The sequence below is a fragment of the Thalassophryne amazonica genome, chromosome 14, assembly GCF_902500255.1.
Source record: "Thalassophryne amazonica chromosome 14, fThaAma1.1, whole genome shotgun sequence".
Taxonomy (NCBI): Eukaryota; Metazoa; Chordata; class Actinopteri; order Batrachoidiformes; family Batrachoididae; genus Thalassophryne; species Thalassophryne amazonica.
Window position 1 is genome coordinate 35135640 of NC_047116.1, and position 13797 is coordinate 35149436.

The 13797-nt window shown below is 42.2% G+C and overlaps 1 protein-coding gene across 1 annotated transcript in view; it reads right to left on the reverse strand.

Moving 5' to 3' along the window:
- The window catches only part of igf2bp2a (insulin-like growth factor 2 mRNA binding protein 2a), a 216242-nt gene that overhangs the window by 103682 nt on the left and 98763 nt on the right, over nucleotides 1–13797 (reverse strand). The window contains exon 6 of the mRNA XM_034187013.1: nucleotides 961–1024. Within this exon, the coding sequence (XP_034042904.1) occupies nucleotides 961–1024 (64 nt within the window). The remainder of the gene's footprint in view (nucleotides 1–960; nucleotides 1025–13797) is intronic.

Genomic DNA, 13797 nt, shown 5'->3' on the forward strand with positions numbered 1-13797 from the left:
TTAGTCTAATTCTTTTTTAGCAGATTCCTGAAACTCACAAAAAAATTTGGCTGAATTTAATTGGGTTCTTGTAATAACTTTGTAAGTAAAATGTTGATTATTTTCACTTTTGAAAATATAAAAACAATTTTATGTTTTACAATTAGTCTAATTCTTTTTAGCAGATTCCGGAAACTCACAAAAATTTTTGGCTGAATTTAATTGGGTTCTTGTAATAACTTTGTTATTAATTGATGAATGGCAACTGTCTGTTTTTTCATGTACTCAGCAGTACACCTTTGAGTATATATCTATATCTATACATGTATATATAGATGTATAGATATCTATATAATTAGATATATAGATATAAATGTATAAAATAGCTAGCATGGTGGATTAGTGGTTAGCACTGTTGCCTCACAGCGAGATGGGATCGATTCCCACTTGTGGCCTTTCTGTGTGGCGTTTGCTTGTTCTTCCAGTGTTTGCGTGGGTTCCCTCCGGGTGCATGCAGGTTAGGTTGGACTGGAAACATTAAATTGTCCGTAGGTGTGCGTGCGGGTGTGAATATGTTTGTTTGTCTATATGTGGCCCTGCGACAGACTGGCGTCCTGTCTATGGTGTACCCCGCCTCACGCCCTATCACTACTGGGATAGGCTCCAGCACCCCGTGACCCTTAATTGGAGTAAGAGATTGAAGATGTGTGTCTGTATAAAATATTGAAATAAATGTGAAAATTAGATACTATGTAACCTGAGGAATAATTAGTTTTTAATTAAACAGGAAAGTTTCACATTTGATGTTGGAAAATTAAAACATACTGATAAAGAGAAAAAAGAGGTGGTGAAATTCATTCTCAATATTCATTACAATTAAAAAATTCATCAACTAATTAGACACATTTTTAGTATTATAATTTGGCTGCATGAGATGAACAAAAGTCAGTGCACGTGTATGTGTGCGTTCATGTCACTTACAATTTAGCTTCCTCCTTGGTTGCGTACGTAACATTCACCACTGCTGTTTCTGTGTCAGTGTTCACTGTGCAAAGACACACACACACAGAAAACGGTAAAACAGCAGATTTGGCAACGTTTCCATATCCACAGGCAGGCGTTTGGCGCTGCTGTAGGTGAGTCGGAGCAGTCCAGGTTCCTGTGGTGACCTATGGGCCACTTGTCTGTGTGAATCCATTATAGCTGCCGCCACATGGGCTCTCCTCCAGACAGGACAGGAGCTGCTAAAATCTCTCTGCCACTTGCACAAAATCAGATTTATCTTTGATAAGAGGTGCAGCAACGCAAGCCTTCAACAAAGACACATTCACCCCGACGCTGTTCAAAGGATGTCCACGGTAAAAGGCATAACGAGGACAAGTTTGTCTGAATACACAAGCATAAGAATATGAAAAACAAATGTATTTTACAAGTAAAAAGGCAGAAATTCTGAGAAAAAAAGTAGCTGTTCTGAGCAAAGTGCTGAAAATTGCTTTCATGACATTTTCAGCCTTATTTATCGGCTTTTACTTCAGTCAGTACCATAATTTACATAATATATATTTTTTAATTTCTAGCAAAGATAACTGAACTTTCAGTCTATGTAGGTGGAAAAAGCAATGGTGTTGGCAGTAAGAGCAAGAGAACAAGGTGTGTGCTGGGAAAAAGTGAGCAGCACAACTTTTTCAGAATGTGTCATAAAGCTGCAAATGCTTCTGGTCCAGAAAATGTTATCTCCTCTGTGTCATTGATGGATTTCTGTTCGTGTAATCGCTGAACGTCAAAGTCATTAGACCACAAAGACCTTCTGTCTCATTCTTAGGTCCGGTTTCAATGAGAATGTAGACACTTTGGACAGTTACAAAGAACTTTGACACAAAGTTCCTCTGCAATTGGATCTCACATCATAATAAAAATAATAATGATGATGATGATGACAGTAATAATAACTGTCACTTGGTGACTGTGTGATTCATCACAGTGAAAACATTAAAAAGCTCTGGAATTTTTGATCCAACACTATTGATTTGTATTAAACTGGTCGTTAGGACGGCCCATTTTCATTTGCGTAATATCACACTGATCAGACCTATTATATCCTGTCTATGGCAGATGCGAAAACTTTGATTCATGCTTCCATTCGTGTCTTCTAACTGACTGTTGCAATATTTTATTTTCTGGATTCCCACTTAAGTGCCTGAAATGTCGACAGACGGTCCAGAACACTGCTGCTCGAGTCCCGACTAAAATCAGAAAACACCTGTTCAGGCTTCCATTCAATGGAAGAGCAGATGTCAAGGTTTGGCTGCTGACTTAGGCTCTAAATCAGTGGTGTCCAAAGATATTATAGAAAGGACCAAGAGGGTGAAGGTTTTCTTTACAGCCACTGACTCCAGCAGGTGACTTCAGTGATTAACATCACTTTGAGCAGATGGGACAAGTTTATCACCTGCTAAATCACCTGCTAGAGTCAGTGGCTGCAAAGAAAACCTGCACCCTCTCGGCCCTTTCTGGAATAATTTGGACAGCACTACTCTAAATGGTCATGCACGTACCAGACTTGCTGACTTGGTAAAACGTTATGTACCTTTTTGTGCCCTGCGGTCACACGATGCCAGATTGCTTTGTGTTTCCAGGGTTAAAAAGAAGTCAGCAGGCCTCAGAGCCTTTGCCGACTGTGCTCCTACTTTGAGGAACAGTTTGACAGTTGACATTAGAAAGTCCACTTCGGTTGAACCTCAATGAAAATCTTAAAACATATTTATTCTGTGCTGTTTATAATTTCTTCTTATGATAGTTTTCAATTTCAATTTATTTTCATTTATATAGCGCCAAATCACAACAAAGTTGCCCCAAGGCGCTTCACACAAGTAAGGTCTATCCTTACCAACCCCCAGAGCAAGCACACAGGTGACAGTCGTAAGGAAAAACTCCCTGTGATGATTTGAGGAAGAAACCTCAAGCAGACCAGACTCAAAGGGGTGACTCTCTGCTTGGGCCATGCTACTGACACAATTGACAAAACAATTTACAAAACAAATATACAGGAAATTTTGCCGGTGCACAGGATGGGAGAGTTGCAGAAGTAGACACCACACCCATCTCTGGATGGAGCTGCACCTCAAACAGAGAGAAAAAACAGAGTCAAGCATCAGGAAGACAACAAATACAGTGTAATTTGTCAGCATTAAGCAACATGAAAAACAAGAAATACTAAGGTGATCGCCGGCCACTAGCCCTAAACTTCACTAAAAGACCCGGAATTTGGATAAAGTTGAGGCTCCGGCCCACTCCATTGCCTAATAAAATTAATTAAAAAGGGTAAAAAGCATAGTAACATACTATGCCAGTATGCTAGCAATATGAAAGGGAAAATAAGTGGGTCTTAAGTCTGGACTTGAAAGTCTCTACAGAATCTGTTTTATTGATGCAGGTAGATCATTCCAAAGAACAGGGGCACGATAAGAGAAAGCTCTGTGGCCCGCAGACTTTTTATTCACCCTAGGGACACAAAGTAGACATGCACCCTGAGAACGCAGAGCCCGGGCCGGTACGTAAGGTTCAGTTAGGTCAGCTAGGTAGGGAGGTGCCAGTCTGCGAACAGTTTTCTAGACTAGTAGAAGAACATTAAAATCTGATCTCACAGAGACAGGAAGCCAGTGAAGAGATGCTAAAATGGTTTTGTCTTATTTTTTTTTTTTTATATTTGGTGCTGTATACATTTTACTTGCATTTAAATTGTTCTTGTGGATGCGAAATGTTTATTGTTCTGTTTTTATGCTGTATTATGAAGAGCAGTTTGTAAATTTGTTCAACTGGAAGGTGTGATAGAAATAAATAGATGAACAAACAAAAAATGAATAAATAACCACAAACAACCACAGAAGTCTGTAACTCCTTCAGAGTGGTCATGGGTATTTTGGTGGCTTCCCTCACTTGTCTCCTTCTTGCCCAACACTCCACAGATATTTAACATCCAATACCATAGAAGAATAAAAGAATGATACATGGATACATATGACAAAATTTGTCCTCTGCCTTTAACTGTAGTGAACTTTGTATTTCATGATGGTTAATAAAAATGAAGACCAAGACACATTCAGAGACTTGCAAATGTTCATGTATCATCCCTTGATTTGTTTATAGAGAAAAGTGACTGCAAAAGTGACGATTTGTATCAACCATAATCCCAGTAGTTTCTCCAATAGCAGTACTTCCCATGACATCATAAATCTGGTCACGTGGGTTTACTGACTAGCGTAGTTCATTGTAGGTTAGCTTAGAGAAATACCTTGCTTTTGCAGTACTAGCTAGGTTTCAAACATATTCAGAAACTACCGAATCGCTTCCTGGACTCGAAGACGGCATACTGTTTCCTCTTTCGTGGTATCAATTTACACTTGTTCTTGCCAACCACGTAAATGCGCATGCGTGTGATGTCAGTCGTTGTAAACAAAAACTATCGTCATAACTTAAAGCTTTGGAAAATGAAGGAAATATGTATTAAAATGAGGAGAATTCCTAAATGCAAATATTATTACTAATTCAGTTTTTCTGTTAAACCCCTTGAATTAAAAATTAAAGTGTAGACTACAACCCCTGGCAAAAATTATGGAATCACCGGCCTCGGAGGATGTTCATTCAGTTGTTTAATTTTGTAGAAAAAAAAGCAGATCACACACATGACACAAAACTAAAGTCATTTCAAATGGCAAACTTTCTGGCTTTAAGAAACACTATAAGAAATCAAGAAAAAAAGATTGTGGCAGTCAGTAACGGTTACTTTTTTAGACCAAGCAGAGGAAAAAAAATATGGAATCACTCAATTCTGAGGAAAAAATTATGGAATCACCCTGTAAATTTTCATTCCCAAAACTAACACCTGCATCATATCAGATCTGCTCATTAGTCTGCATCTAAAAAGGAGTAATCACACCTTGGAGAGCTGTTGCACCAAGTGGACTGACATGAATCATGGCTCCAACACGAGATATGTCAGTTGAAACAAAGGAGAGGATTATCAAACTCTTAAAAGAGAGTAAATCATCATGCAATGTTGCAAAAGATGTTGGTTGTTCACAGTCAGCTGTGTCTAAACTCAGGACCAAATACAAAAAACATGGGAAAGGTTGTTAAAGGCAAATATACTGGTAGACAAAGGAAGACATCAAAGCGTCAAGACAGAAAACTTAAAGTAATATGTCTCAAAAATCCCAAAATGCACAACAAAACAAATGAGGAACGAATGGGAGGAAACTGGAGTCAACGTCTAAGACTGAAATGTAAGAAACCGCCTAAAGGAAATGGGATTTACATACAGAAAAGCTAAACGAAAGCCATCATTAACACTTAAACAGAATAAACAAGGTTACAATGGGCTAAGGAAAAGCAATCGTGGACTGTGGATGACTGGATGAAAGTGATATTCAGTGATGAATCTCAAATCTGCATTGGGCAAGGTGATATGCTGGAACTTTTGTTTGGTGCCGTTTCCAATGAGATTTATAAAGATGATTGTCTGAAGAGAACATCTAAATTTCCACAGTCATTGATGATATGGGGCTGCATGTCAGGTAAAGGCACTGGGGAGATGGCTGTCAATACATCATCAATAAATGCACAAGTTTACGTTGATATTTTGGACAATTGAAAGGATGTTTGGGGATGATGAAACCATTTTTCAAGATGATAATGCATCTTGCCATAGAGCAAAAACTGTGAAAATGTTCCTTGCAAAAAGACACATAGGATCAATGTCATGGCATAGGGTCAATGTCAATGAGCAGATCTGATTTGATCCTGTTGTGTGGGCCGCTGAAGAGGAGGTACTGCTGGCCCACCACCACCAGAGGGCGCCCTGCCTGGAGTGCGGGCTCCAGGCACCAGAGGGCGCCGCCGCCTCACGTGAGCAGCTACGGTGACAGCTGTCACCCATCACCTGAGACAGCTGACGGCAATCATCTGTGGTGTATATCAGCAGGACGGCACCTCCACCTCATTGCCGAGATATCGTTTCTACCTACGAGGTAACGTATCAAAGCTGACGGAGTGTATCCTTTTGGATTAGTGTATAGCTTGTGGAGTACTGTTCCAACGAGAGGTGGAGGTAACTTCCCTGCTGTTCGGAGTCTTGGGTGGAAACGCGCCCCCATCTAACTGTTCTTTGTTCCTCGCCAGCAGTACCAGGTCCGACACGCGGAGGCAGTGGCCACCTGGGAGTTCGGGACTTGGCGGCTCCAGTATTTCCGGGGTCCTGTGGCAGAGGAAGCCGTGTGGTTCGGGTCTACCTTGGAGAGGCGTCTCCTATCTTCGAGCCTGCCCACACGACACTTTTGTGAATTGACTGTTGTCCATTTCGTGATTGGTTGTATTCGTTGTGCACGTTCACAACAGTAAAGCCTTGTTATTTGACTTTCTCCATTGTCCGTTCATTTGCGCCCCCTGTTGTGGGTCCGTGTACTGACACTTTCCCAACAGATGCAGGTTTTAGTTTGGGGGATGGAAATTTACAGGGTGATTCCATAATTTATTCCTCAGAATTGAGTGATTCCATATTTTTTTCCTCTGCTTGGTCTAAAAAAGTAACCGTTACTGACTGTCACAATCTTTTTTTCTTGATTTCTTATAGTGTTTCTTAAAGCCAGAAAGTTGCCATTTGAAATGACTTTAGTTTTGTGTCATGTCTGTGATCTGCTTTTTTTCACAAAATTAAACAACTGAATGAACATCCTCCGAGGCCGGTGATTCCATAATTTTTGCCAGGGGTTGTATAAGCACATCTTGGCTGTTTAATTTCAAATGCACTGTGGTGGTGCACAGGGGCAAAATTACAAAAACTGAAACTATCCAAATACTTATGGACAATTTAGAACCGATAACTGAAATACACATAGACCTGTCCTGTACCCTGAGTGGGTAGCGAATTGTGACTTGACCATGACCTAAGGTCCAAACAGGCATTTGTGGTCATTTTTAGGAAAAAATATTATGAGCTCATTGAAAATTTTATGTCCAGCATCTACAGTAGCCTCAGTGGTTACAATGAGTCATTTTTACCAGAAGACTCAACGGGTTAAAGAAAATCATTTATTACATAATTTAATATAAAGTTGTAAATTTATTTTGGCCTCAGTCCTTGTTATGGCTGTGGGATGATTTGAGACGATTTTGAATCCCGCTGATAGAGGAGGCAGATTGCCGCCCCCTGCGCAGCATACAGAGACCGCGTGGTGGTGGGGCAGCAGAGGGAGCGTCACGCAGACAACTGAAAGTGCATCAAGAGGTAAGAGAGACATTTAAGCTTTTAAGTACGTGCTTGCATTTATTGGTTTGTAGTGATAATTGATGGTCGCATGTGTTTAGAATTATGTGCGTGGCTGGAGACAATTAGCTGATTGTGAAAGTCTTCTGGTAGAAGTAACTCTACATTTCTCAAAGTCAAAGGTCAAAACTGGTGTTTATGTCCTTTATAGAAAAAAATGTTAATTAATAACAAGTAGAAATTTGGGTCTTATGTATAATTTAAGCCCACATTAAGCTCTTTAGCCTCAGTGATTACTGAGATCCAGAGGGGCAATTTAATGAGTGAAATGTAAAAACAAGTGGCATTTCTCTTGTGTGTTTGCTTGGCTTTCCCTCTCTCTCTCCCTTTACTACCATCAGTGACACTGTGGACGGCTGATTGTGGATGCTGGACACCTGTGGCAGTCGTCACACCTGCACCTTAACCATCAGGCTATTTATTCCCCGGATTCACTTTCAAGCTTTGCTGGATAACTCTGTTATTCTTGTGGTACCTCTGGTCCTCCGAGTTTGTTGTATGTACTGTTGCATCATTACCCCATGTTTGCCTCAGTACGTTTTCTACTTATTCACTCCAGATCAGGTAACCTGCTCTTTTGCCTTTTCCAGAACATCCAGCTGCCACTGTTCCACCCTGGCGTTCCCCCTGGCCCTGGCTATCATCCTCCCTTCCTCCTGTGCCTCCCAAGCAGCTCCACTTAACTACAATAAACTGGTTACAGTTTAACGTCTGCCTCCTTGCATTTTGAGCGGTTGCATCTTGTGGTTTTTATGCATTATCTCCAGAACCAATCGTAACATTTTCAGAAAGGAAGTTTGACTTTAGCAAAGCCAAAACTTGGGGTGATTGAATAATTTCTGCCTAAAATCTGTTGTCTACTTTCTGCGGTTAGTGAGATCTAAGTGGTGGGATAATTTTGTTGTTTTTGGCCATGGCTGTGGTAACCGCTTCACTTTCTGACAAAGAGTTCCATTAGCGCAATTAAGGCTGAATGACCAGTGGTTTTTGAGATGTGCCATAATATCCATGCACGCAAGGACAGACAGATGAACAGAAGGGGGAGGAATGTGGCGCGCTACATATCATTTTTGTTTATTTGTTTGTTTATTTTTGCACATAGGTCATGTAATTCACCATGTTGTGCTCCCTTGGAGGGAGCGAGTGGGACAACCCTGGCACAGTGCGTGGTCAGAGTGCTAACAGCCAGCGCTGCTCTGCCCTGCCCCACCACCGGCAGCCTTCATCATGCCACACAGGAACGCGGGATTCCTCCAAACCTCACCCCGTAACCAGAGAGCACAGACATCCGCAGGCAGACAGACGTGACAGGCGGAAGAACCGGCAGGCAGGAAATTGGACCCAGACAGAAAAAAGTGACAAAGACGGGGACAGACAGGGAAGTGCAGATGGTTTTCACTTGACACAGCAATCCCATCAGCATCTGTCCTCCAGTCAAAGTTATAGGTTAAAGGTTTTGTTTAGCTAAATACTATAAGTACATCAGAATATGTACAGTTGTTGGTTTTAAAAAACTGGTAGAGAGATTAGATCTAAATCGGTCTATCTGCATAGACTTTGGTTCCTACCATATACGGCATAACCCCCCCAACAAAGGGTTGAAGTGACAGCAAATTTGACAGTCTTATATTACAAAGAGAACATCTGATCAGTTAATTTTGCACAATGTGCTGTGTATTGTACTTCCACAATTTGAAAAAAGGAAAATATAATGTTTGGCGTATTGCATTACTACATATTCAAGAAGTCCTCAACAGTGGGTCAGGTGGAGGAGGTGATGCCGTGTAACCCAACGGCTGTGAAGGCCAACCCCATCTCACCCCAAGTTTGTGATGGCATCACAAAAAGTGATTTAATCAATTACTTTGTGATACCGCCACAAAATTTGAGATGACTTGGGGAGCAGCATTTGGGGTTATGGTTAGGGTTAAAATTAATCATCGATGGGTGACTGTGTCACGACAACCTAATACTTTTCGTGATAGCATCATGAAAACAAACAAATGTGAGGACTGGGCTATGAAGGTGGATGAAGGTTGCAGCAGGTCCTTGGACCCTGATCGTCTGGGATTTCCCCATCATCTGCCCAGGCTAAAGATCTGTCAAGAACCATGTGTTTGTCAATGTGCAATGACATTCCTGCTTTGAACAAACCCACGCACAGATATCTCTAGATCGACCCTGACTGTCCACCATCTCGTCCGGGAATCGACTAAGAGACATTCTTCCTCTCCACTGTTTGATGGCCAAGATACAAATGCTGGAGCTCTACTAGGGCTGTAACATACGATTATTTTCATATTCAGTTAATTGCGAAAATAGTGAAAAGTGTTGATGTATTCCAAAGCCCCCGATGATGTCTTCAAATGTCTTTTGTTGACCACAATCCAGATATAAACATTTTACTGTCAGATAGCAGTTATGAAACTTCTAAAATAAATCAGATCCAAATTTGAACCAATTTATCTTCGACTTAGAATATTTACAAGTTTAATTCATATTGGCCCCAAGTTGTTTGTTCAAGGTCACCCAAAGTCAAAGGTCATGTGGCCAATAGAATGGTGATCCATGACTTCATATTATTGTTTTCATAGTAATTGTGGGTTTATTTTTAACAGCTGACACTGTAAACATGTTTGACCCAAATTGGATCAAAATCTCTTTAGATCAGGACCAAAAACAATCCCAACATACCAATACATACGTTGTTGTTCGCAGTTTCCTCGCTTGCGAGGATAGTGGGAAGGCCCTTTTTTTTTTTTTTTAAAGTTTATTTTCTACAAGCCCTCTGGTGGCTGAAAAGTCCGATGCGGGATGCACAAGACCTGTTACACTTGGGGCAAATGAACACTTGAGTAGGCTGGGCTTGTGCTGCTGCCCGCTCTTTCTGTCTTAGACGCTTCTGGCGTGAGGCCTCACTTCTTTCTGCCTCAAACTTCAGGCTGGCGGATTTGATGCTGGAACGCCAGCTGAGTCTATCTGTAGCTAGATGATGCCATGACTGATGCTGAATGCCTGCAAGGGAGAGCTGTTTCTTCAGCTGGTCCTTATAGCGCTTTTTGGGGGCCGCTTGGTTTCGTCTCCCTTCCTTGAGCTCGCCAAAGAGAATTAATTTCGGCATGCGTGTATCATCCATCCTGGCTACGTGACCTGCCCAACGAAGCTGTTGTTTGAGTATAACAGACTCCATGCTGGGCAATTTGGCTCTGGTAAGGATGTCCTCATTTGAGACGTAGTCCTGCCACTTGATCCCGAAGATGTTTCGGAGACAACGCTGATGAAAGCGTTCCAGTAATCTGATCTGCTGGCGATACAGAACCCAGGTTTCAGCTCCATACAGGAGGGTAGGGACCACAATGGCTCTGTAGACCTGCACTTTTGTGGAAAGGCGCAGTGCATGATTCTGCCAGACTTTCTTTGAGAGTCGACCAAAAGAACTGCTGGCCTTGGCAAGGCGACTGTCTAGGTCCTTGGTAACAGATGCGTCATTTGAGATAACACTACCGAGATACGTGAAGTGCTCTACTGCATTCAGGCTGGTACCCTCGATGTTGATTTGGGGTGGGGTATATGCTGTATGGGGGACCGGTTGATATAGCACTTCTGTCTTTCTCAGGCTGATGGTGAGGCCGAAGGCTCTTGCTGCTTCAGCAAAACAGTTGACAATGTGCTGCAAGGCTTGCTCCGTATGGGCGACGAGGGCGCAGTCATCTGTGAAGAGCAGCTCCATGATTAGCTGTTCTGTGATCTTAGTGTGGGACAGAAGGCGCCGCAAGTTAAACAGACTTCCGTCGGTTCTGAAGTGGACATAGATGCCGTCTGTCAAGTCTTCTTTGGCCTCACGAAGCATAATGCTGAAGAAGATGGAGAACAGAGTGGGCGCGAGGATGCAACCTTGTTTGACGCCATTTGAGATGGGGAAGCTGCCGGACAGAGTCCCGTTGTACTTCACTTGTCCCATCTGGCCTTCATGCTGCTGGCAATGATGGTGAGGACCTTTGGAGGGCAGCCAAGGCGTGCAAGAATCTTCCACAAACCCTCATGACTGACCGTGTCAAAAGCCTTGGTTAGGTCTATGAAGGCTGCATAAAGGGCCATGTTCTGTTCTTTGCACTTCTCCTGGATCTGTCTCAGGACGAAGATCATGTCGGTGGTTCCCATGTTGGCCCGAAATCCGCACTGACTCTCGGGAGTATTTTCATGCGCTATGGTAGGGGTAAGCCTGTTGAGCAGCACTGGAGCCAAAATCTTACCTGCTATTGAGAGGAGAGTGATGCCCCGGTAATTAGAACAGTCGGACATACATACAGCAAATGTATATAGGTGTACCGATAAATAAATCAATTCACGTGGAAGCAATTAACTAGAAGGCACTCAGGGAGCACATACCTGCACCAAGGCCACATAATCCCCACCACTAAAATACCCAGTTTCTCACTTTTAGTGTCAACCATCATAAATGATTTGCCAGGACATTATTCATCTGCACAGAAAAAGTTTTGAAGTTCATTACAAATAATTTTTTTTAAATAAATGTTCCTGAATGCGCAAAAATTCTTATGGATCCTGGATCCAAATGAGTTTCAGATCAAATTCTAAATAAAATATCTAATATCAAGGACATTATTCACCTGTTCACCAAATTTCACCAACATCCTCTCGCAACTTTCTGAGTTAAATGTTCCTATACGAGGTCTGTCCATAAAGTATCGTACCTTTTTTTTTTTTTTTAACTATATGGATTTCATTCATATGTTTTTACGTCAGACATGCTTGAACCCTTGTGCGCATGCGTGAGTTTTTCCACACCTGTTGGTGACATCATTCGCCTGTGAGCATGCCTTGTGGAAGGAGTGGTCCCACCCCGTCGTTGGATTTTCATTGTCTGGAAATGGCGGAATGATTTGGGGTTTTTTTCCATCATAATTTTTTTAGAAGCTGTTAGAGACTGGCACCTGGAAACTTTTCGAAAAATGTATCTGGCTTTCGGTGAAAATTTTACGGGCTTCACAGAGAATAAGGTCTGTTAGTACAGCTTTAAGGACCCCTTTAAGGACGCTCAGTGCGCCGCGCTCCGAGCTGCGACGACACGGCACAAGCCACTGGACCATTTCTGAGCTGATGGCTCTGTGGATACGAGACCATCGTGTGCTCTTTCTCTGGTTATCACAAGAGCTGGACATCAGCCATTTTACGGCAGATTTCACTTTTAACAAGAGATTTTGTCATGGAAAGCCGCACGGAGGCTTCGCGCGTCACGACCGATTCGCTTTGGAAGCGAGACAAAGGAACACCTCCGTTTCGGCGTGTCAGAGGACAAGTTTGGACATGTCCAGCTCTCCACAATTTCACTCATACTTACTGGACTGGTAAGCACTGAAAGCCAAGACAGACATGTCAAAACTCTTGTGATAACCAGCGAAAGAGCACACAACGGTCTCGTATCCACAGAGCCATCAGCTCAGAAATGGTCCAGTGGCTTGTGCCGTGTCATCGCAGCTTGGAGCGCGGCGCGCTGAGCGTCCTTAAAGGGGTCCTTAAAGCTGTACTAACAGACCTTATTCTCTGTAAAATTTTCACCGAAAGCCAGATAAATTTTTCGAATAGTTTCCAGGTGCCAGTCTCTAACAGCTTCTGAAAAAATTCTGATGGAAAAAAACCCAAATCATTCCGCCATTTCCAGACAATGAAAATCCGACGACGGGGCGGGACCACTCCTTCCCAAGGCGTGCTCACAGGTGAATGACATCACCGACAGGCGTGGAAAAACTCACGCATGCGCACAAGGGCTCAAGCTTGTCTGACGTGAAAACATATGAGTCAAATCCATATAGTTTAAAAAAAAATTAATAAAAAAGTACGATACTTTATGGACAGACCTCGTATGTACTCCAAATTGCCCTCCAAAACTGAAACACTTATTTTTCTGGAACATTATCTATCAGCTCAACAAATTTCATTCAGATATGTTCATTACTTTTTGAGTTATCCTGCTAAAAGTGAAACAGACAAGCACCAGTGAAAATATTAGCTCCTTGGAGGAGGTAATAACACTGTTCTAGTGTTGCAGGATTATTGAGAAAGATCCTGGAATTTTTCAGCAGTAACTTATGCAAAGGTGAAATAAATGTACAGTTCTTGTGCTTTATGAAACTGCTTCATTAAAATTCAACTTGGGTTGGATTAATTTTTCTGTCTCCAGTATTTTGAGTAGTGAGTTAAAACCATTTTAGTTCACTGGAGGTGTGTGTGTGTAGACCATTTTTTAGCTTCTGCAGACACAAAAAGTTTGAGAACTCCAGATGTATGTTGTTTTACAGTACAGCTTGGGAAACCTCTCAGGGTTCTCTTTCAGCACCTGTCACCACTAAGTGGGTGGTAGCAGGTCTTAGCTGGCGTTACACACAGAGCGGCACTCTTTGTCGACCGTGTGCGTGCACCGTCGATGATGTGTGTGTGCGCGTGAAGCATCCTGTCTTTAAATAGAGGGCAAATCA